This window comes from Accipiter gentilis, chromosome 3 (assembly GCF_929443795.1).
Source record: "Accipiter gentilis chromosome 3, bAccGen1.1, whole genome shotgun sequence".
Lineage (NCBI taxonomy): Eukaryota > Metazoa > Chordata > Aves > Accipitriformes > Accipitridae > Astur > Astur gentilis.
In genome coordinates, this window is record NC_064882.1 from 18382177 (window position 1) to 18404719 (window position 22543).

The 22543-nt window shown below is 43.7% G+C and overlaps 1 protein-coding gene across 7 annotated transcripts in view; it reads left to right on the top strand.

The window, feature by feature from the left end:
* The window catches only part of LNX1 (ligand of numb-protein X 1), a 130804-nt gene that overhangs the window by 65397 nt on the left and 42864 nt on the right, over positions 1-22543 (top strand). The window contains exon 1 of one of the 7 annotated variants that reach the window (XM_049831617.1): positions 1289-1718. The exons of 5 other annotated variants lie outside the window; for them this stretch is intronic. In XM_049831617.1, the coding sequence (XP_049687574.1) occupies positions 1627-1718 (92 nt within the window). In that variant the 5' untranslated portion in view covers positions 1289-1626. Of the gene's footprint in view, positions 1-1288; positions 1719-22543 lie in introns of those variants that run through there. One more of the 7 variants, XM_049831627.1, reaches the window with a different exon arrangement.

Consider the following 22543-nt stretch of genomic DNA (forward strand, 5'->3'; position numbering starts at 1 on the left):
TCTCGCTTCTCATCAAACCCTAAAGCCTCTAAGGTAGTGCAGTACAAGGTAGTGCTCCATAGGCTGGGCAGCTTCTTCTTTACCACTCATGACATGTATTTTCCTTCTTCTCGGGACGGTTTGGAGGGCTGAGTTACCTTAAGGCCAAAGGTATGGTTATAACTGCAGAGGCTAGGGAGTAGGAAATCACAGGGAACCTTTGCTGCTGGGGGTTTCAGCTTTCCAGGGGGTGAGTAGCGCAGCATCACTGGCACTCCCTCCCGAGAGAAGAATTAGGAGGGAACTTTCTGAGTGAGCCCTAAAGGGGGACTTCTGCAACCTTGTGCTTGCAGAGACTGTGCAGTACCATTATTTTTCTTAAACACAGCACTAGTTAATTATCACCAAAGCTATCTTATACCTCTGCCTAATTTAATTCTCAGAAATGCAGGAACATCTCTTGCCACCCTACCTCCAACTCATGGCAGGGCAGGAGAGGAGAAGGACATTGTGCTCCAGCATGCCCAGGCACAGATTGAGCAGACTGAGCTGACACCGTTCTCTTTAATTCCAGTGAATCAGTAGAGGGGAGAGAAAGTGTGTGACTTTGCTAATAAAAAAAATAAAATAATAATCATAAACAATCCAGTGCCTGCGGTGAGAACGGCTCAGAGCCCATCTGAAATCTCGACTGAACGTGGTCTGTGTTCTCAGTGAATAAATTAAAGTAGACTCCGCTAGAGTCACCAGGGCAGTCGGCAGTCCTCACATTTCTTGCATGATTCAGGCTCAGACCAATCCTGGTTCTCAGGGAGAAAATGAAAGTTTGCCCTGATCAGAGACAAGGTCACTGATGGGACAAGGTGAGTTTGCTGTTTTGTGCTTTGTAATTGATGAGAGAACTTAATTTTTTTTAAACGCTGGTTGCCATGGAGTAGTCCATTGAAAGCATCCTTATTTAAAATGTTAGCTCTTGCATCCTTCAAAAAAAAAAAACCCCAAAAAAACAAACCCCAAGAAGAGACATGTCCTTGGATTATTACATGATTTATGTTTGCACAAAAACATCTGACTGGATTTGGGGAATTCAGACGGAGATGCAAACAGCCAGCAGTTGGCTGTGATCTTTTGTGGTGTTTTACTTTAAAAAGGTGTGGTCTTCTGATATCGCCTGCTTCAAAACTCCACGGGGGGCATTTTTCCCCCCCCCCTTGTCAGACAGCTACACCCTTCCGTGATGCAGTTTAGCTCGTAACCCATCTGCTTGTGGGCAGTGATGTAAACGCACCAGCTGCCTCCGAAGAACCACTCTGAATCCTGCAGGAGGCAGGTCTCTTCCCCGAGCATCGCTCTCCTCTGCAGCATAAGTCACTGTCTCGCCAACCACGCTGTGCTGTCCCTAAACCCTCACGTCTACCCATCCGAGAGTCAGATCGAGTAATCCTCTTACAGGTCAATGATTTTTGCAGTGTAGCTTCGTTTAAGGGATTTAAGCTCGATTCATAATGTGCTACCATTGCGTTGAAATGGAAAGGCTCGCTTAGAAGGGGCTTGGCTGGCACAAAAGCTTCACGTTGTGTGTCCCACCAGCACAGAGAAACGGTGGGAAGGAGGAAACCTAGCAGCAGTGCCAGCCCTGCACTGAAAATGAAGGCTCTCCTGTTACTGGTCCTACCTTGGCTAAGTCCTGCAAACTACATAGACAATGTGGGCAACCTGCACTTCTTGTACTCCGAGCTGTGAGTACGCACGGTCGCGCCGGCGTCGTGCTCTCTGTCTGTCTGTCTCACCCGAGCAGTGGGAATGGGCTCGCCACAAGCGTTTTGGGGGGTCTGTCTGCCTGCCTGTGTGTCTGCGTGTGTGTGTATGTGTGAAGAAAATTCAGCAACGTCTTGCCAACAGCTTCAAACCGTGCTGCGAACTAGCTGCTTCCCATCCGGAGGGCTAATAATAGCAGTACGTCCCCATTGCTTTCTGCTTTGGAAGCAGCTGAGACATACTAAGTGAAGCTGCCTTTTTCCTTATCAATTTGGTTTTCTGTGCCGACATTTTTGGTGGTTGTTGGGTTTGGGGGTGGTTTTTTTGCCATTTCTGAATCTGTGTTGTTTTCTTTACTTTCCATAAATAGCTTTGCAGGGGAGCTGGGCATAGAGGAGGGCATCAGGATAGACACCCCCAGTAGAGTGCTCTCTGTGTGTATATGCATAATGTTCTGTGTGTAAAGCTGCTTGCCTGTAGCAAAACGCTGAGAAACCTTTCACCAGAAATAATTCACTTGAGACAGGAAAGAAATTTCCCGTATTTCTGTTTTTGCCCACAGCAGAATGTTATTTTCTCTGTAATGCAAATTTAAATGTAGCAATCCATTCATAGATCTTCATGTTTTAAAAAGAAAATAAAATACAAAACAACTCAAACTACCCCATAGCTGATCTTTCCAACCCATAAAACAAATACTCTATGGTATCATCTGTAAATGGTGCTAGTTTAATTTGTGTTTGAATGCTATTGTACTAGTTAATAGGGCTTTTATGACTAGAAATAGATATTTGTTCCAGTATGTTTTAATTAATTATGTTTTGTTTGTATTTTAACAAATTGTAAATTCTCAAGATCTTCCTTGAGATAATGAATGAAATGGCTAATTCTGCTCAAAAAAGGAAAATGACTGTATTGTGCCTACAGTGGGAATGTTAGTAACAGTTGTGATTAGTGCCAATGAGGCTAATTTTGAAATGATTTTATCTCTACTGGCAGATGAAAATAGCAGTGTTTTGCAGAAACACAAAGTCCCCTTTTGAAATTCTTATGTGATATGCATGGCAACTATTAATAATTTAGTCACGCTGCGTACAACAGCTCAGGATTTCTGTACGACATAGGTGTTTTTAAACATTTAACAAATCTGGTGTTGATGGTTGCCGCTCATTTTGCCTCATTTTAATTTACTGGTGTTTTGTTTAAGAACATTAATTTAAAAAAAAAAACAAACAACCACCAACAAACAAAAAACAGTTAAGCCAAGCAGGCTACAGGAGCAATCAAGCTCAAAACAGAGCAGATGAACACTTATAATGGAAACAATGGCATCTGGGACATCTAGTTTCCAGGAAAACAAACTGATGAGATTAATCAGAGCACAGGCGCAGGCACCGCCTACTTGCTTTTCTTGGGGAATTCAGGTTCACTGATTCTCCCAGGGTAAAGGGCTACGACTTACGGTAGCTATTCGTCTCTTATTTATTTAGCCTTCTAACCCACAGAGATGTTAGTCTTGCTGGATGTCAGCAGTTGTTCCTAATGGATTGGGTGTGGGCGGGGGCTTGGACGTGCATCTTCGGGTGTCAGCAATGGGAGGTGCATGTCTCCTGCCTGGTGCCCAGCCCTGGATTTTACCTGGCCCCGGGTGCCGGTGCTCAGGACCTCCTGCACCTCTCTGTCTCTGGCTGGGGCAATGGGAAGCAGGATACGCTGGGGCTGACATAATCCAAAAGGGTGCTGGGCAGTTTGAGCTCATTTCAGGAACTTCTCTTCCTCCTCTGTATGTATTTGGTGCCTCTGGCTGCTGCTGGATGCCGCACAAGGCACAGACATACTACTCTGTGGGATGGGGTCAAGGTCCTCTCTAATAGCAGCAGTTGAAAGAAAAAGAGAAATACTGTTTTCAGGCCTGTTTAATCAGTTTATACAAATATTATGACCTACAGGTTGCTACCTCGGTTGCCCGGGCACTTGCATGCGGGATGTTTATCATGCAAAATTTTGTGAGTGGGACAGCATGGGCGCTGGTGTGTCCAGGACAGCCTGGCACCCAGAGGCACAGAATTAATGCCCCAGCCCTTTTGTGCCCCAAACCCCACAGAGGCAGCTTCGTAAATCCTTTCCCACAGGCAACTGAAAACCCACCACCATGTGTAGCATATCTGACGACTTGCCTCAAGGCTTGACGCTAGACCATACTAGGTGGAAAACTTTTTTTTTTTTTTTTTTTCTTCATTATCACACTATCTTTGGTTGCTGGCCAGTACAAATACTGGCCTCAGTCAGGACTCATTTTTTTGTTGTCTGGCAGCCACCAGAGATACCAGCCGAGGAGGAGGAGGGGGCTGGCAGGGGTATGAGTGGCAAGGGAAGAGCTGGAGGACCATGGGGGATGTGGTTACCATCACTGGTGCTGGTGCAAGAAGAAGAATAAGGGTGCTGAGATTTGCACTGCCCTCCTGCTCATACAGCCCATCTTTTCCCTTCTACACCATTCAAACAAAGGTTAGGTTATTTGTGTTGCATTGGCAGGGTTTGCTTTAGTTGAGGGCATTTTTTTTTATAAGTGCCAAACAAGTGGCTTGGGGAATAGGGATTACAGTATAGCCCAAAGCCCATCTGGAGATGCAGGCTCTGGAATCCATCTAAGAAATAAAGAGGAGATTTTAGGAGAGTCAAAGAGGAGAAATGAAGTTGGGAAAAGGCTGCGTCAGACCTTTGCACTTCAGCTGGGTGCCGTGCGGGTGAGAAAGAGAGGTGTGTGGATGTGTGGTAGTGGCACTTGATGGGACAGATGTTGGGTGCTGCTATTTTTAGTTTTCTATTACTGGTCTGATAATTATAGGTATTCTCAGCAAGCAAATATGTATCTCCTGACACTGTCACCTGCACTAAAACCAATTCCCTGGCCTTTGCCTGTTGTCCCTCCCTTGCGCCCAACAAAGATCTCAGCACAGATGCTGTTCTTGTCCTCGCTATTAGCCAAATCATGAAGAGCAGCCCGTGGTAAGTCAGCGTGCTCCCTCCTGAGGAGAAGCCCAAGGAAACAGCTGGCAGAAGGGCAAGAGTAATCTGTGAGGTGTCCCTCGAGAAACCTCTGTAACCAGTGGGATGTAGCCACAAAGCCCGATGGCTCTCGGCATCGTAAGGATATACATGGGTCTTGAGGAGACCCTACTCCAGGGTCCATGCCTTCTCCTTTATATCCTTGTAAAGCTGCTTCAACAGGCATCTACTCGCTTGCTTTCTTATCTAAAATATCTTCAGAAAGGAAATACTTGCCCAAACATTCTTTTGAGTCAGGGTATGTTATTCCCCCCAGTTAAAAACAAGGTGTGTGGATGGAGAGGCAGCCTGTGGCCACTGCAGTAGGCTCTCCTGGGGGTGAGGACCTGATGGCACTGATCACACTGAGGGACACCAGCTTCCATCGCTATCCCTCTCACTTCAGAGCAGGACCTGTGCAGCAGGATATTTCTCAATAGAAGGGTTTTCTGCAGTTAGACGTCAATGAGCCACTTACTTAGAAATAAAATTATGAGGGGAAGGACTCTGACTGCAAGACTAGGCAGTGAATAACCTCACCTTGTCCCTCTGAGGACCTCCGTCACGTGGAAAACGTGGGGTGGTTTCCAACCTAATCCCCCTTCAGCACATGGCCACACTTGAACGAGCGAGTGCCTGGGAGAGTGCCGGGCATCGCGTGTGCTCAGCACAGGTCAAGCTCTGGGGAGCCTGTGGCAGCCGCACTTGCTGGTGCTGCTTCTCTCCAAGGATTAAACAGCTCCTGGCCTTAGTCACTGCTGGTAATCCACCAGCTAGATCCACCCCACTAATTTGTATCAAGCCTTTTTTTAAAAAAATCTATTGTTTGTTAGAGTGAAATGCACAACCTACTCCCACATGCAAAAAATTACTTCTATTTTTCTTACCCCTCTTGAGTTTTACATGAAACAGTCAAAGGGATCTCACCAAATTAACTGGATCAAGTTTCCCCATATAACTTTTATACAATAACTACTCTCTTAAATTTCAAAACAGCACTTTGGGCTGAAATAGCCAGTAAAACTTAGTTTCTCTGTTCATTCAATTTAAAAAGAAGAGATGTAAGCACCAGCTGTCTTCTAGTGTCCTTGGGCATGTCTTTTTTATGGTAAGAACAATTTAGTTCAAGCTATTAGGTGCACCTTCCCAGCCCACTTCCAGCACCAAGCTTAACTGTGTACAGCCAACTTCTTTAATTTCTGTTCAAGTCTGTGGGGAAACTCATGTCTGGCTTCAAGTCTGTCCTTGTGAAACTAGCTGCACAGAGGCTGGGGAGCACAGGGCACACATTATTCATGACAGAATTGGTAAGCCTGGAGCGCCTTTTGGGCTCATGTGTTAGTCCACTGCAAAAGCCACATGTTGGCCTCCTTACTCTGTGCAAAGCTGCGTGTATGGAAATCTGTGTTGGAGTTAAGCTGTGAGGTTAATTAAAGCTGGAAGTGTTGGAAAGCAAGGCTTGAATGGAAAGATTCTTGAATGAAAAGATAAATGAAATGTTTAGAATATCTGCATTACATAGCCAGGACAAAGCATAAAATGTGAAGAGTCTTTTCCAGTGTACTAGAATTGGATGTCTCTCAGGGAAAGCAGCGCTGAGGTGAATTAAAGCAGAAAGGCATAGGTGCATCAAGGGCTGCCCGTTAGCTTCACTCCTATGCTACAGCTTCACAAAGGGGCCAGGATGGAAACATGGCAAACTGACATCTTGCATGGAAGCAAGAAATACAGCCGTCTTGGTTCCTGACTCTTCCAGTCTCCAATATTCTCTCTGGGAAAGCTTCTGATCTGGATATTATCCTACCTCGTGTCTGAGCATGTACCCTGGTGCAGAGGAGCAGTAGGCACTGGGCACTCTCAGGCCCCCTTTGTTTCTCCTCAAGCTCTCTGCAAGGGCAGCAGATCCTCCAAGGAGCTGGTTTCCCTTCAGGCTTCTGAGATCTTTCAAAAAATCTCCAGCAACAGCTAGTGTCCCTTTCCCAGCCTGTCCTCTCACTGCCTTATGTCCGACCCCACTCCACCAGCCCTCTCACTTGCTCTTCCACCCTGCCCTCTTCGTACCTCTTTTGGTCCTTAACTTTGTTTATTCCCCTCCTCTCTCATGCCTTGACCCTGCCTCTGCCATTCTTCTCCCTTTGTATTTCCAGCCTTTAGAACTGCACAGTAAAACTTGAAATGTTAGTATGAATATGGCCTGAAAGCCCCCAAGCAGAAGCCCATGTAGGTGAACTGCAAATATACTGTATTATTTTTAAAAGTACAGGACGAGGTGTCATCTAAACTCGTGGTGTTGAGGTGTGCAAACTGAATTTTCTAAGTACAGTAGGTGTTGTATTCAGGAGCGTTTGACCTAGACTATGCTGCTAGCATAGGAGATGCAGTAGAAAGTAGTCGTTTCTACTGACTGTGACTGTTTTGGGTCTGGTCACTCTTTGACCAAGGACTAATTGCACTCTGCCAAATATGCAGTATTTTCCCCTTAGCAGCACGGTGGGCTCTGGGTCTCTCCCCCACCTTCTGCCACCCTCTCCCAGAGACAGTACCTTTTCCCACCTGCACATCCTGCCTGGTTCCACAAACCCAGGTTAGAGAGTGCGGCATTTTCATGGTATGAGTAAGTGTTACTGGTTAGCATCTTTTTCCCCAGCACTGTGACTCTAGGTGCAGAAATAAACTTGTCTGGGACAGCTCCAGAAACCAAAACCCCTTTGAGAGCTTTAAGAATTTGTTGATTCTGCCTGGGAATTGTGTGTGTAATAGAAGTTGGCATTTCGGTTATACTTTGAGAAAGATTCTGCTTCATTCCTTCTGTGCATGCATGAAAGTCACCTTTACTCCATTCACAACTACCCCCACACACTTGAGTTCAGAATTAGACTTTTTACTCTGCTGGAATGTTTTCTCATGGCTGGAGCCTTCTCACACCTTTGGAAAAGGCTGATGTTGGCCAGCGTCACGCTCAACAAATGCATTTTGTTGCCAAAAGTAAAACCTGAGCCAGCCAAAAAAAGTGAAACCCTGCCAAGCTGGAAAGGCAATGCAACAATTATGGTTGGCAGAAAGATTTCTTTTCATGAATGAGTTATGTCTCAGTTATGTCTGATTATTGTGTAGGCTGCTCAAAAGAAGTGTGCTTACATGCCTTGCCCATGTAACGGGAGCACGGAGGGGGTAAACTGTATCCCACTCAGAGGCTGCTTCACACTGGGCGATCCACGTTGGGATGGGGACCAGAGAGGGCAAAGCACCGGGGGGCTGGCGGAGTAGGAGGAAGGAGTGAGGGGATGGGAGTTGCAGGAAGTTGGTGGTTACTCACAAGCAACTGACTCTCATTTCTTGTCTGACATTAAGCCACGCAGGCCGTATGCTGCAAGTTTGGCCGACCTCCACATCTCTCTGACAATTAACCTAGTTTAGCACTGGCACTGGCAGCATGACAAGGATATTTTTCCTTGAGCTATTTCTCTGACAAATCTGGCAGAACTGGGCTGTCCTGCAACGCGAGGATAAACACTGCTCTTGCAGAGCTCTTATGCCTGTCGTAGCTTAAATCCTGCTCTGAATACTCGTTCTGAGATCAGCTGCAACACAGCTTGTTTCACTGTAGGGAAGCAGACTAGTAGGTCTGAGGATCTTGGGGGTTTTTAACACTCTTGACCTTTTGGGGGAATCCGCCTTCAAGGTCCCCAGACTGCAGAGCAGCTGGCTGTGTTTTGGGACCTTCTCCATGAGCAAAGCTATTGTTCAGGAACCAGACTGGGTGCTTGTAGTAACTGGGTGCATGAGGATGCCAACAGCACAGGACACGAAAGCAGAGGTTTTAGAGTAACATCACTGGCAATGTTGGACTGATATGCCTGTGTGACGGCATAGATGTGGCTGCTGGGGGCTTCCTACTTCAAAAGGAAGTTCCAGGCTGGTCCCTCTGTGTTGAACTGGTACCTCAGTGGAGGCATCTGTTAGTCAATGACATGTCATATGTCGTGACTAAAACCCCACTGCCACTGAAGAATTCCTGGCTTGGAGCTGAACTCTGTTTTGGGATTAAGGATGTGAACTTTTTTTAACATCTTAGAAAGCTGAATTCACTCCTAGGCCTCAGCAAAGTTGCAGCTGGTGAAGACTGAATTTAGCCCGTGAATCCTTGGACTTTCTCTAGGACATGCTTTACCCGTTCATATAATTTATTAATTGACAGCAGATTCTGAATATAGATTGACAGTGGGCAAGTCAAGTGGGTCAAGTCATATTTCTAGGAAGTTTCTATCTCCTTTCTGTTGAATTTCTGTTGGCAGCACCATCAAACTTTATCAATATAAGTCTTGTTCTTCTCAGCAGCGCAGGCAGACAATCAGATTTGTAATGATCACACATAGCATTGACTGTATCTACTCTGGTATTCATTCTCTTTTCTTTTTATGAAGACACTGAGCTAAGTATAATGGATACCTGGGTGAGGAGGAAATAATCACCGTTGACTCCTCTGTCCTTGTGGAGCTGTCTTGCTCCATGACACTGCTGTGACACATGGCATGAAGTCAGCTTAAGACAAGATATTTGCAGTTGCTGGAGCTATGCTCATTTTTTATTTGCTCTTCTACTAACTCACTACATATTATTTACCTAAATAATGTAAATTAAATGAATAAAATGTCTTTAGTGGTATAAATTTCAGCTACAAATCTTGATTATCAGTGTATTACTTTGGGATTTATTTTTCCCTCATCGACTCTCTTGAAGTCACATTGGCAGGAAGCAAGTGTTCTAGGTCAGCAAGTCATTTCATGTGCACATATTGGGAAGCTTACACCTCTCTCTATATTACGCATTGCAGTCCCATCATTCACTAGACAGTGAGTAATATATTCTTAATGTAGAATTTCAATAATTTAGTAACCTCTTAAATATAGGATGAGGGGAATCTGACATGGTCTAAGGATTGTATTTTCTTCTCTTCTCTGCAGAACTTAGTGAACTGATAAGATTAGTAGACTGACGGCCTTGTTATGTTTTCTGTTTTATTAAGAACAGATAGTGCTATTTTTGAAAGCATAATTCAGGTATTTTCTTTTTTCCTCCTGTACGTGATAAGCATTACTGTTGTATGTTATTTTTAACATTCAGTTAGCACTGGTGATATCTCGCTGTTTTTAACCTTCTTTCCCATGTAAAATGAGTAGTGGAATGGTTTCATAGGAGCATCCGCAGAGGCCCCCTCACTTGTGGATTTTGTAACTCAACAGTATGAAAGGCCAGAAAACATCCCTCATGGAGCGGGCTTTCGTGGAGAGGAGATAGGCATGATTAACCAAATCTGTCCTGTGATCCACAGGAGACCACTGGAAGCAGAGAGTATGCTGTGCTGCTGCTACTATATGAGGATGTATATGTTGATATGGATGAGCAAGGCTGTTTCGCTTGATGTGTACGGGCACCTCCTGCCAAGAGGCTAAATTACAGTCAGGAATAAGCACTCTATATGAAGAGCACATGTTGCAGCACAGCCCTTTGCCAAACAGGTTTTGCAGTGGGAGCAGGAATCCCAGGAGGTGGTTGTGGCTTGCCCTCGCCACTGGTTCTGGTTTAAACATTTCGCATATCTCTCCTTCGAGCATTACTCTCTGGTTTTTAATTACAGCAGGAAGATGGCACTGCTGGAGAAAGGTTGAATACAATTCTTTCCCAAATGCAGTCTGTATACACTGGTGGGTTTTTTTTGCTCCTGGCACTTCTGCAGTTACAGTTGTCATTGGGATTTGTTGTGGGATGCGCATAGTTGGAAGTGCCAGTTGCTGCTACTTTGCCCCAACCCAGACTGTGATGGAAATATCAGTCCTGGTGATATCGGTAAATCAGCCTAGAAATGCTGGGAAGATCCTGCCATGGGACTGCAATCCATGCCGTCCTCGTGCCCCGCTGCTGTGACCTGAGCCCTGGCATAGGACTGGCAGAGTCCTGCACATCCCACGCAGCCGCCAGCGTTGGGGACTTGCTGTGTTCTCCACAGCTGCTTTCTACCTGCTCTGTGCTGTTGTGGATCAAGGGCATGGCCAGACAAATGTACTTTCTTTGGTGCGGTGTCTGTAAATTTTCTCAGTGTCCATTTTTAAATTGCATTTAAATTTTGCATATCTTGATGATTTTTAGTGCATTGAGTATACATCATTTCTAGCAAACATGCTGTTTCCAGTTTCTTCCCTCAGAGGAGATTAAATTCCAGTACATTCTTGTTTTATTCTTCCAAGGCATGAGTGTGATGAAGTTGGACAGTAATGGTTGCTGCATTTCACTTTTCTCTGCTCTTTCCCCAGTGGTCTAAGCATCTGTAGGTTTGAAGGCACTTACAGTTATGGTCTTTGAGTTCAAAATAAATCAGAAGATAATAGACCAAAACAGGACAGAGCATTTAATAAGATATATAGTGTACTTATAAACTTGCACTTAATATGTTGAGCTGACAAAGCAAATAAATGCAAAGTCCCACAGATCTGCCTTTTTTGTAATCTAGGCTTGAATAATAGTACTGTGACCCAAGTGAACAAGAGAAATTTATAAAGGGAGGCTGAGACCAAGTAACCCTCTTCTAGAGCTGATGAACTGTAATCTGTACCAGATATTTCTAAAATGCATTTGGTCCTGTTCCACCTACTTCATAACACAAGCTCCCTTTCCCCTTTCCACTTTCCCCATCCCCTTCCTCTTCAGTAGAATCTTAGTTACACGCCTCATATTTTTGCTAACTCAGTATTGCAGAGAGGTTAACAGTCTCTTTCTTAGAGAGATAATGCATTTCACAGATTTGTGATGGTCTCCTTGCTTTTTGTTAATGCCTACTAATTGTTGTTCAGGTCTTCCTGTGCTTCATGTCTCCTCTGTTTTTCAAATCCCCAGCAAATAGAGGTTGACAACCAGCGCAAAAAATACCATAGTTGTTTTGTGCCCTGTGGTGCTTTACACCACCAAGAGAACTCACAGCTGACAGCATGAAGGTTTTTTGTCTGTGATGAGAGAGCTTGATTTGCTTGTGTGTTCGTTAAAAATAACAGTTTGTTCTTAAATAGGTGCTTATCTTTTTGCAGTGTTACATAAACTCTCTTGATGCTACCTGCTAAGTGGGAATCGGCTGCTTCTGTCCTATATATGTTTTGAGAGAAAATGCAGGTTTGAAACTCTTTAAATAGGAATCTTTCTGTTGGTTCCCTTGACATGACTTGTCTCATTCAGTCTCTGTCATCACCAGTGGGAGGCTGTGTTTTGGTTTCTTTAGTCATTTTCCACCTGGCTGCTCCTGGCTACCCTCAATCTTTCTCTTTCCTTTGCTTCCTCTCAATTTCTGTTTTCTTTATACCTCTGCTCTTGCCTCTCCCACACATCTGCCCTGCTCGGTACAGCAGTACCAAGGGATCAAGCTTATCAGGGAAGCATGGCCTTGAACGCTGCACAGCATGATGGCAGCATGTTTCTCCTGTCTGATGAAGGAGAATTGAACTGGTTTGAAAATATAAGGTGCTCTCGTGACACAGACTCCATTGTAACCACTGCAGTGAATGCACGGAGTCAAGATCAAATAAGGACAGTCCCGGATTTAACTGTGGTAGGTGAATGGAGATCACCCATCCATAGTTTCGAAGTCACTTGAAGCCAGTAAGTTCAGTCAGTCCATGGAGAGGCACTTCTGTCGGAGGTGCACAAGCCCTGCCCTCCTTGTTGTAGTTGTGGTGAGACCCTGTCTGCTCCCTTCTCTTGTCTGCAAGCACCTGACTGGTCTGTGAAATAGTCTGTGAAAGGGCTATTCCCTTGAGTGTCTTGTCTTGTTCAAGGAGAGTAAGGAGGAAAGGGAAAGAAAGAAACTGGCTGACTTGATCTGTCAAGGACCCTCGTGGTCAACTCCAGTGAAGCTGAGCACACTGAGCCACATGTCTTCCATTGCCTTGCACTATTGCAGCACTGCAAAACTCTGAGCTGGTTATGCTTATGTTAAATTTATGGATTAATGTATGAGTAAATTGTGAATTTAAGCTGCAGAGATTAACTTCAGCAAAACACGTGGAACAGAAGGCTAAAAACAAAGAAAGCTTTATGGATTGACCAGGTTTGGTGAGACTCTCTTTATATTACCTTCACTTCAGCAGTCTTGGTGAACTCTAAACATTTATCTGTTAGACTAAACATAGGTTAAGCCAGGCCATGAAATAGCTCAGTTGTAGAACTGACATCTAATCAGAGTTTTGTCAACTGACCCTCTGCCTATTTAAATTACCACCTGGACTGAAATCCTTAAAAGAGTTGCAAACTGTCCTACAAAACCCATTACAAACAGTGAAAATAAAATAAGGTAAGAAAATAAGTGTTGTAAGTTCTCCCCCGATATCATTCAATTCCTCTTACCTAGTTGATTTGTTCGGTTCAAGGACCTCGTCTCTAGTTGTTACTGTATCTACTATTCCAGTACTCAGACAGAGGAAGCCATGGAAGGTGGAAGAAGTAACAAAAAGAGTAATATCAATGTGCTTGATTTTTTCCTCACTTAAATTAGTTCTATACAGATATTATCCCATTGACTTTAGCAAATTACTCTCTTGAATTTCATTGGAATGAATTAGGAAGAAACTGAGGTTTTGCATACATGGGCAAACTTCTGGTTTTTACACCTATATAGAAGAGTGATAGAATAGTAGAGATCCAAAAAAATATTCACTGATTCACACCATGTGGTTTTTAGCAGAGACAGCAATTTTAAAACCCAGAACATCCCTTGAGGTCATGTGGGTTGAAACAATACAAATAAAATGTTATGGACTCCAGCTTCTGCAATCTCTTTGACAACCTCCCCCTCCCTCCAAAAAAAACCACATCCCTGTGTGGGATCTTTGTAAGACCTCAGACTCCACTTTTCCCATCCCTTGTGACAATGGTAGCTGTATGACAATAGATCCTACAAAGCTGTGACTTTTCTTCTGTTTTTTTTTTGTTGAAATTTATCTCCCTGCATTGGCAAACACAAACTCTGTGACTCTAACACTGCCCAGAAAGTCCCTTTGAAGCAGGATGTTTTCAGGAGAGTAGCAGGACTGGTGATAAAACAGCAACCCATTGCTGAATGGTTAGATCTGCAGCTAAAGGGCAAGGGTGCAGAAAGGTCCCTGTTTGTCTCCAGCGTTGAAGCTAGTCCTTGTAAGGGTCATCCACATCGCCACAGAAGGCTTCAAGGGGTTTAGAGGTGAACGGACTTGCTGCCTGTCTGATAAGTTACTGAAGAAGCTGAACAGTGTAACTATAGGCTAGGGATGAATCCTGGTCCCCTCTCACCACACCTCTGGTTGACCACAGTGATGGGGATGAAGTAGGAATCATTTTGATGTCTCCGTTTCACCTCAGTGTCCCGGGCACAAGGAGGCAGAGGGTTCAGGTTTGTTCGGGTTTTTTTCTGTTAACTGCAGGGAAATTCAGGGCTTATGGTTTGGGTCGTCTTCATTCTAAAAGCTTCTGTGCTGTTTTCTCCTTATCTCCTGGCAGTGCTTGAGAGTGGGATAGGTCTGGCACCATATGACGCTGCTCCCTCCCTCTGTCCCCATCCTCCTGCTTAGGGAGGCCCTGTGCACCAAGGAGGACAGGAGGCAGTCCATGTCCGTCTGAGAGCTGCCACAGCTTGCTGCGTGGGCATACCTCAGCAGGATTTCAAAACGACCTTGAGATCGTGTTTTTCCTCCAAAGGTGCGTGACTTCCTGCAGAGCCTGGGGACAGCGTTTTGCTATTTTCTGTGGGTGCTGATGGGACGACTGGCCCTGCATGGACCTTCCCTGCAGTGGGCAGGCAGCTTGCAGAGGGAGCAGACAAAGGGAGAAAGATGGAGCCATGGGTATGGCCTGAAATCCTCCTGCTGACATTCCCTGGATGTGGCTGTGACCAGGCAGGAGAGAGCTGATATAGGGCTATCTCAGCGGCAGCATTTGCTCTGAGACATGCCTGTGTTCTTCTTCATCAGAAAGAAACAGGGAAAATGGATTCTAAGTGATTTTATAATTTATATGTCTGTTTTTCAAGCTGTGTTTGCTACTTGTAAAGTTAGTCAGACCTGGGCTTCCTGAGCAATGTTTTCAAGAAAAGCTTATGACTATGTGAAGCATTATTCTGGAATCACCTATTGTGCCGTCCACCCATGACAACTCCCTCAGCACTTTTTTTTCCTCTCTGACCTTTCCAAAAAGAACAGCTGTGCTGCCTATGGTCCCCTGTGCCAAGGAAGCAGTTGCTGATGTTATCCTCCCCTCCCTTCTGACTGCTTTGCAAAGAGTGCTTCTTCCAGGTCTTCTGAAATAGTCACGTTGAAGAGAATGGTCCTCGCCCTTACAAGGGCGTGAGCTGTAAGGTCCAGGGCTGAGCACAGGAATTTGGGTGACCCATGATTCTGTATCTTTAGCAACACTTGGATGTAGTGCCAGCATGCTGTTTCAAGTCCCAACCTCTTTTGTGCTTCTGGAAGGTAGATGGGTGTCTGTTATTTCTATTCCCTTCCTTTTTTCTAGAGATGCTGAAGTGTCTGACGGGGAATAAAAGTGCCGTTCCTACAGTTAGGGCTCTATGGGACTGCTTTTATTCTTCTTGCTTTTTGCGCTATGGTATTTTAAAGAACCCACAAATGAGCCAAATCTGTGTTGTGGGAGACATTGAACAAAACCATAAAGCCCTAAGGACTTCTTTTTGTTACACATGAAATAAAGTGAACCTATAACTTGTTTTCAAGATGTGGCATGTTGAGTGGTAGACCCTGGCTCTCACAGAGCTCCAGAGCTTGAACTATAGGACAGTATCACCTCTTAACTGATCCTGAACCACTGCTAGACACAGGTGATCAAATTAATCACCTTTTACAGAGTTGGGTTCTTGTATAAGGGATGCTGCCAGGAAAGTCTGCCTACTGAACTGGGAGAGCTTTTTTACCCCTGAAGTATTACTAGGTCAACAGGGTTAAAATGATACTTTTAATAAGTTAATTAAAAGAAAGCAAGTTATCAAAGGAAAGAAAACAATTATCTGTTTTTCCCCCAGCAGCAGAAGGATCTCTTGGTTCACTTCCTGGTGTTACTTATGCCCATTAGCATGAATGTCTATGCTTCGTTATGCCTGCTTCTTTGTGGGCTAAAGGAATGGGCAGGTACCTTTGTAGACTTAAAAATGAGCCGTAATTTTACTGATACCTTGATTATAGATGGCCACTACCTAGTGTGAAAAAAGAATTTTGGGATGCAGGGCCTGGAGTTATAGAGTGCAATGGCATTGAGAAACTAGTACCTAAAATTGGCACTTCGAGCTCCCACAGTTTCAATGTGGTGTCCAGAAGAAAGGGCAGGGAAGAAAGGGCAGGAATTATCCCCAAAATATACACACAAGGAAAAGAGTACACAGGGAAGTTAATCCATAATAAAGTTGGGTGTCAAGTGACAATACTGTTCGTACTCTAGGATAGCTTCTCTGGTGAATGCTCTTACTCTAGAACAGGGATGTCTCCAGGGAAGCTATTCTCGGATGTGTGTTTCTACACATACAATATACATAGTGTGGCTAAGGTATCATTGCACAACCACTACGGTAATTATGTACCTCCCTGTTGCAGACAACCCCTTAGGAAGCAGCACCATCTCTGGAGGCTGGGTGCAGTTAGCCTTTGCAGAACAATTTGTGCTCAGCTTTGGAAGGTCTCCTTAATACCAGTATCTAAGTACTCAGCAAACCCTCCTACATGATGCTGTAGTATCTTCAGTTACCTTTTAAAGAAATAAGAAAATAATTTGCCATGGGGCTCTTCTGTTTACAGTCACTAAATCATTAGATATTTCTTTCCCTTTCTTCTTCCTCCTTCTTTTCCCTCCGTATTGCACCCTTATAAACACACAGTGCTGAGCATCTGGCTTTGCCCTCAGGAAACAAACTTGTTTCAGGGGCAGTTAAGGAAGTTCCTCGGAACGTACAACCAGCTGAAGATATGTAAACCACCAACCACTGGTCCAAGGCATTATACAAATTCTTAAAACAGAGACCCATGTCTCAATTGCTAATCTAAATATTTAAATGCACTACCAGTTTTGTTTAGTCTGCCTACTAATTTTTTCTTTTTATCCTCAATGTCTGTATCAGGCTGGGGTGGATATTTTGGAACCAGAGAAAATTTTCTCCTTGTAGCTGTAAGATCATTCTGTATTATAAAGCTGGCCAGTTTGGCTCGATGAGCCATCTGCGTTGACAGGCTGTTGTGATAATATTTACGTGAAGCAAGTAGGATTTGTTTTATGTATGTCTGAATCTGGGCTGCCAACATGTCCAATGCCCCCAGCATGCCGCTGTCCACTGGACACTAGTATAGATGTCCAGCTGGAGATCCTGTCTGTTGGTGATGGCTTGGGTCACCTTGAGACATGATGTGGGTAGTGCCTTTGCTGTGAAAATTAACAGGTGATGAGGCATGGCATGAGCACGCTGCTGGAGGTCAGATTGCCAGCTCCCTTCTGAAGGACCAGGGTCATCTCAGTTTGAAGAAGACAGATTTAATTATCCCCTTTTCAGAGCCGATAATGAACTGACATCATTTCCTATGCCACCTTGGTTTTCCTTCAGGGGGTCCATCATCACGGCTAACGAGACCCAAGTCTACTTAAATTGTGACGTTAACAAAATCGCAGCCTGGGCTGGAACAGCCTCGGGCACAGAGGCTGGCTGAGTCACCCAGATGCCACAACCTGTCACAGAGAATTGGCGGTTTGGATTCATTTCAAGGCAGATTCTCGCACAGTAGCCCCAACCCATTTTGTGGTCCAGCAAGGTCAAGCAGGATGTGCCCTCTCCTAGGACAGCAGGGACAAGGCCACCATTTTGGATTACCCGGGGGAATATAACTGTGGCTCATGCTCAAGGTTCAGTTCTCCAAACCTGCTGCCCAGGTTTGCCCACAGTGTTCTAGGTGCCCATTTGCATGCATGATGTTTATATTTCAATTTCAAAAGCAAAAATAGTTATTAGAGCTTGAATATTGGAATTCCCAAGGCTGCAGTGACATAAAAAAGGAACAAAAGAGTAGCTTCCTAAAGAACATTTTGGGATTGTTTTCTATTTGTTTCCTGTATTTTAGTAGGATGAGTGTGTAAGTTAATGTGTTTTGTAACAGGACTCTTACTCGGAATGTTTTTTTAATAAATTGAATAATTGAAGAAAAACAGAGTGAAAACATCCTCTTTTATTTATACTATGCAAAAAGATCATGAAATATGAGAAAGTAGTAATGACTAAAGAAACCCAGAGCATCTGCAAGCTAAGGTATAAGAAGCAGCAGCCGGAACAACTTGGGCTTAAAGTAAGATACGGTGCAAAAGTTGTTTTCTTCTTCTCCTACTTTTTTACGGTGAGAACAATCATTCACTGGAACAACCTCCCCAGGGACATGGTAGAGTTCCCACCACTGGAAGTTTTCAAGATGCAATTGGACAAGGTGCTAGATAGTCTCAGCTAGGCTCCCTTTCCTGTGAAAGGTTGGAACAGATGATCTTCTAAGGTCCCTTCCAACTGGGCTGTTCTGTGATTGTGACCCTTGCCTTTGTCAGGGAAATCCTTTTGTGTTGTTGGTAATACAGTGCCCATTTCTGAAGGTACCTTCTGTAATTAAGGGGGTCTGGGGTTGGATTCCTGCTTCCACCCTAGTTTATGCGTTTTATCCCATGATTCATCAGTTATATCCTGGTGGTCTAAGAAAACAAGACACAGCTTTACGGAGAGGTTCTCAACCCGTATTTCAAGCTTCAAAGATCAATTCCTCATCTTCAGACTGAAAAGCTTGTGTGCCTAGATGGTGTTGCCATTTTTTCCCCAAGATACTGGTTGGACTAACAGAGGGCAGTGCCTTTTCCTATGAACTTCTCCCAACTTCAACCAAAAAGCCATAGCAGCCTTTGAAGCAGGACTCAGATTCTCCCTTCCCAGGTGCCAGTTTGTCACTTGGCGAGAGCATTAGGCTCCCTCTTGCTTAATCCTCCTCTCTGAATGAGCTTCAGCAGGAGAAGCAGAGATCAGCCTTACCCCAACCCAACCTGAGCTTTAGTGGTTAGAGCAGTCCGGAAAACTGACGTGTGAGGGTGTGAGCTCCGTCAGCTTCCCTTGCCAAGAGAGAGCTGACAGTGGTCCACGTACAACAGCAGGGAAACCACATCACTGTGTTTTTGGATGCTTTCTGTGATCCTGAGAGCAGCACTGCCTGTAGGTAGCTATACGGGGAGAAGGCTGAGTGGTTGGGCTTTTTTTAGCTTTGGATAAAGGAATTCAGGTTAAAAATATTTCTGATAGTTCTGTTAAAAAATGGTGTTTAAAAAAAATGGTTTCCACCATTTTTACAGCATAAGTGAGCATTTCCTACCATGTGAGCTTTCAGAAGACTGTAAACAACATTCCAGCCATACTTGTGCTGTGGCTGGATATGGACTTTCTGGAGCCTTTAAATGCTTTTACAGTGTGTGTTTATTTTAATGGGAGGGTGAAATATCTCACTAAAATATCTCATATTCAACTGGGTGGAACCCATAAAACCACAAGCAGTGAAGATTTTTGCATGCCCAATGGGTTTGGGGAGTTTTGTTCTGAAAACTGGCTCATAATGTCCCTCTGATCCATCCTCTTCCAGCCATATGTGCAAAGACGATGACTGCAGAGCCAGAAGGATTAGAAGCCAGAATAGTGTTTCACTAGCCAAATGTATTGTGGCTATGTTATCTTCAAAAAAACTGGAGTAATGAGATATTTAGTCAACAGTGTGACTTATGTACTTCTTACGCCAGTGTCAATACTCATTTAGGCTGAAATCCTGGAAACTGAACTCTGTGATACACCAGGAAATGTTGTACTCTTCTCCTACAGGGACCCTTTGTTGTTTTAGGGTTTAAAGACACAGTGCTTCATGAGTCAAATGCAGTTGATTTCTTATAGGACTGATTTAGGGTCCTTGTTGAATATCAGACATTGGAATTGATAAGACAGGACAACTACTTTTTTTTTTTTTTAAATGGGAAACATTTGTGACATCTTAAGATGCTTCTTACTTGTGGTGGCAAAAATGTTTACTCGACACTCAGGGGGGCACCTGACAGGGATCTCTGGTTTTTCAATTTCTGAGGTGTGCTGAGACCTTTTTCTGACCTTCTCCATGAGGAAGCAAGTATGTTTTCAGAGCTTGATGTGTACCAAGATGTGTTAGTGATGTAATTTAGATACCCGTGCTGACCTAAAAGGCATCTTATGTGACTTTTGGGTCACTGAGATGAGAGGCAAGTGCCACCAGAGCTAGAGCTGTGGGTCGCTGTCCATAGCATGTCCTGTCAATAGGAGGCTATAATGACAACATTTCTTATTTACTGCCTGCAGCCCCATTGTTTCCTGTAATTTCAAATTCCAGTGGAAAACATATTGGGAAACCCAAGCTTTGGGTTGAAAACACCTTAAAATTGAACACAGTGTTCCCTTTTTTTTATTTTACATCTAGAGACTTATGTGCATGTGTCATTGCTTTGTGCCAACATAAGCCTCAAACCTGCTCTCAGTAGTGCTGGCTTGTCGAGTCTGTGACATAGCAGATATTGTAATTAGTTTTATTTTAAAAAGAAATGTGTGCGAAGTACATGTAAATACAGTTTCTCTCTGGCAGGCTCTTCTGTCTGTAGCTACAAGAATTGGGTTATGCTGATACTGTCACTCTTGTTAAAAAAACCAAAACCCCTTGTCCCATTACAAGCATATTTAGCTCACTGCATCATAAAGTTTTTATAGTGTGGGAGGGGAAGACAATGCCAAGATACTAAGTTCCAGGAGACTAGTTATACCTGTTGAATATAATCCGGTGATCAAAACACCAAACAATAAACATGAAAAACACATGAATCAACAGATTGAATGCTTATTCTTAATGTTAATTATATGTGTGTCCACATAATCTGACAAATGTATTGGTTTGTATGATATTATGAGGTATAGCACTGCAATGCTTTAAGAATTTCTTTGTTCTTGCACTTGTTATTTTAGTCACAGATAACTTGATTTTAGCAGCATTTACATTTTTTGAGGCTTTGTATATATATGCTGTGATTTTCCTTAGGCTCATTTTCCAGTTAAGGTTCTAAATGAGGAATATATTCTGTGGTCCTGCTGCAGTCTCATTGCATATGATCTCAATTCCTACTGTAAAAAAAGGTTACATTATTATTTTATTAATATAAGGCAAAATCAGTGATCCAGATTGCCTGCAGAGTACCAGTGCTGTTCTTTGAGTGGTCTTGGGTGGACCTGGAAACCAGATATGAAGCTGACAGCTGTTGATGGCAAGTGTTATATTACTTTCCAAATATCCAACTGACACACATTGCATGTGATTGCTCCCTCGTGCATGCCATTTGTAGATAAAAGAATATGAGTATTGATAAGTACCCAAGTTTTCCACAAAGAAACCTCTCAGGGGTCTTTCTAAGTTATATTTTCTCACTTTCTCTTGAAACGATGTTCCAGTTTTACTCTTTTTTTAAGAGTGGGGAAGGCTGAAGCTTTCAAGTATGTTGTGTAGAAAATGATGCCATTCTGGAAGGTGATGAAAGCACCTGGTAAAGGACTTTAATATTGCACTTGAACAGGATTAATGGGTTTAAATGATGTTGATGTTGATCTGTTGAATGCTAAACACACTAGAAGCCATCAGCAAGGTTTACAGGCTCTCACCATCAGCAAGGTTTACAGGCTCTCACCGGCTCAAAGATGTTAGTCCCACCTGTTTTATTCTTCCCTCTTATTTTGCTCTGAATCCCCTACCCAGGTACTGATAGGTTCCTTGCTGTCAGTACCTGAGCACCTACCAAAAGTTAGAGATAGTGTGCTGCTCCTCTGTTTTCTTTGTTTGTGTCAGCTGGTGTGAGTAGATTGCATGAGGTATGTTTAATATTATCAGTTTACTCTTGGGGAGCTTCAGTATTTAATTGAGTAAATTCAGTACAAATAAAATCTGCTGTTGTTTTGCATCACAAAAGATCACTGTGGTTCTGTACTTCTGGCCAGTAGCTTCGCTGTGATGAAAAATGTTTGCTTATAGGAATCTAGGAGCAAATAATGATTAATAGGCTGACTGCAGTCTTTCGGCCCAGTTAATTCCTCATTTTTGTTGCTCAAGGTCTGCTTGTGTTCTACAAGTATTACATTTAAAGGCAGCATTGAAAAGGTAGAAGCTGTAGCAGCAGTCCAAGGGCATGCCTTATGTGAGCAGTGGGAAGAGACTGCCGATGTCCTTGTGCGTTCTCAAAGCATTGGTGGCTTGGGCACAGGTGGGAAGGGGCAACAGAAGGTGAAGCCACAAAGTCAATTGTGAATATTGCTTCTCAAAAGTAGTAGTTGTGTTAAGCACAGTATTGGAGCTGTGCTAATCCATAAAAGAAGTTGGCATTTCCAGTCTGTATGCTGACTTGCCCATCTCAGCTGTCTCTAGCAATTTACAACTCCGTTGCCCTATATGTAAGACAGCTGCAATTTGTTGGAACGGTTTAAGACCAGACCTTGAAACAATGCTTGAACCTTGAAGAGAAATCAGTACAGCTATAGTTTCAAAATCATCAGTGACAGAGTAATAGCCTAGAATAAGTGTCAGGGGAGGGAGAGAACATGGCCTGGACCAACAATTTGTACACAGTCCCAACAACAACTGGGATCATTGCACAATAATCCCAGTCATGATTTTTGCCCACAATT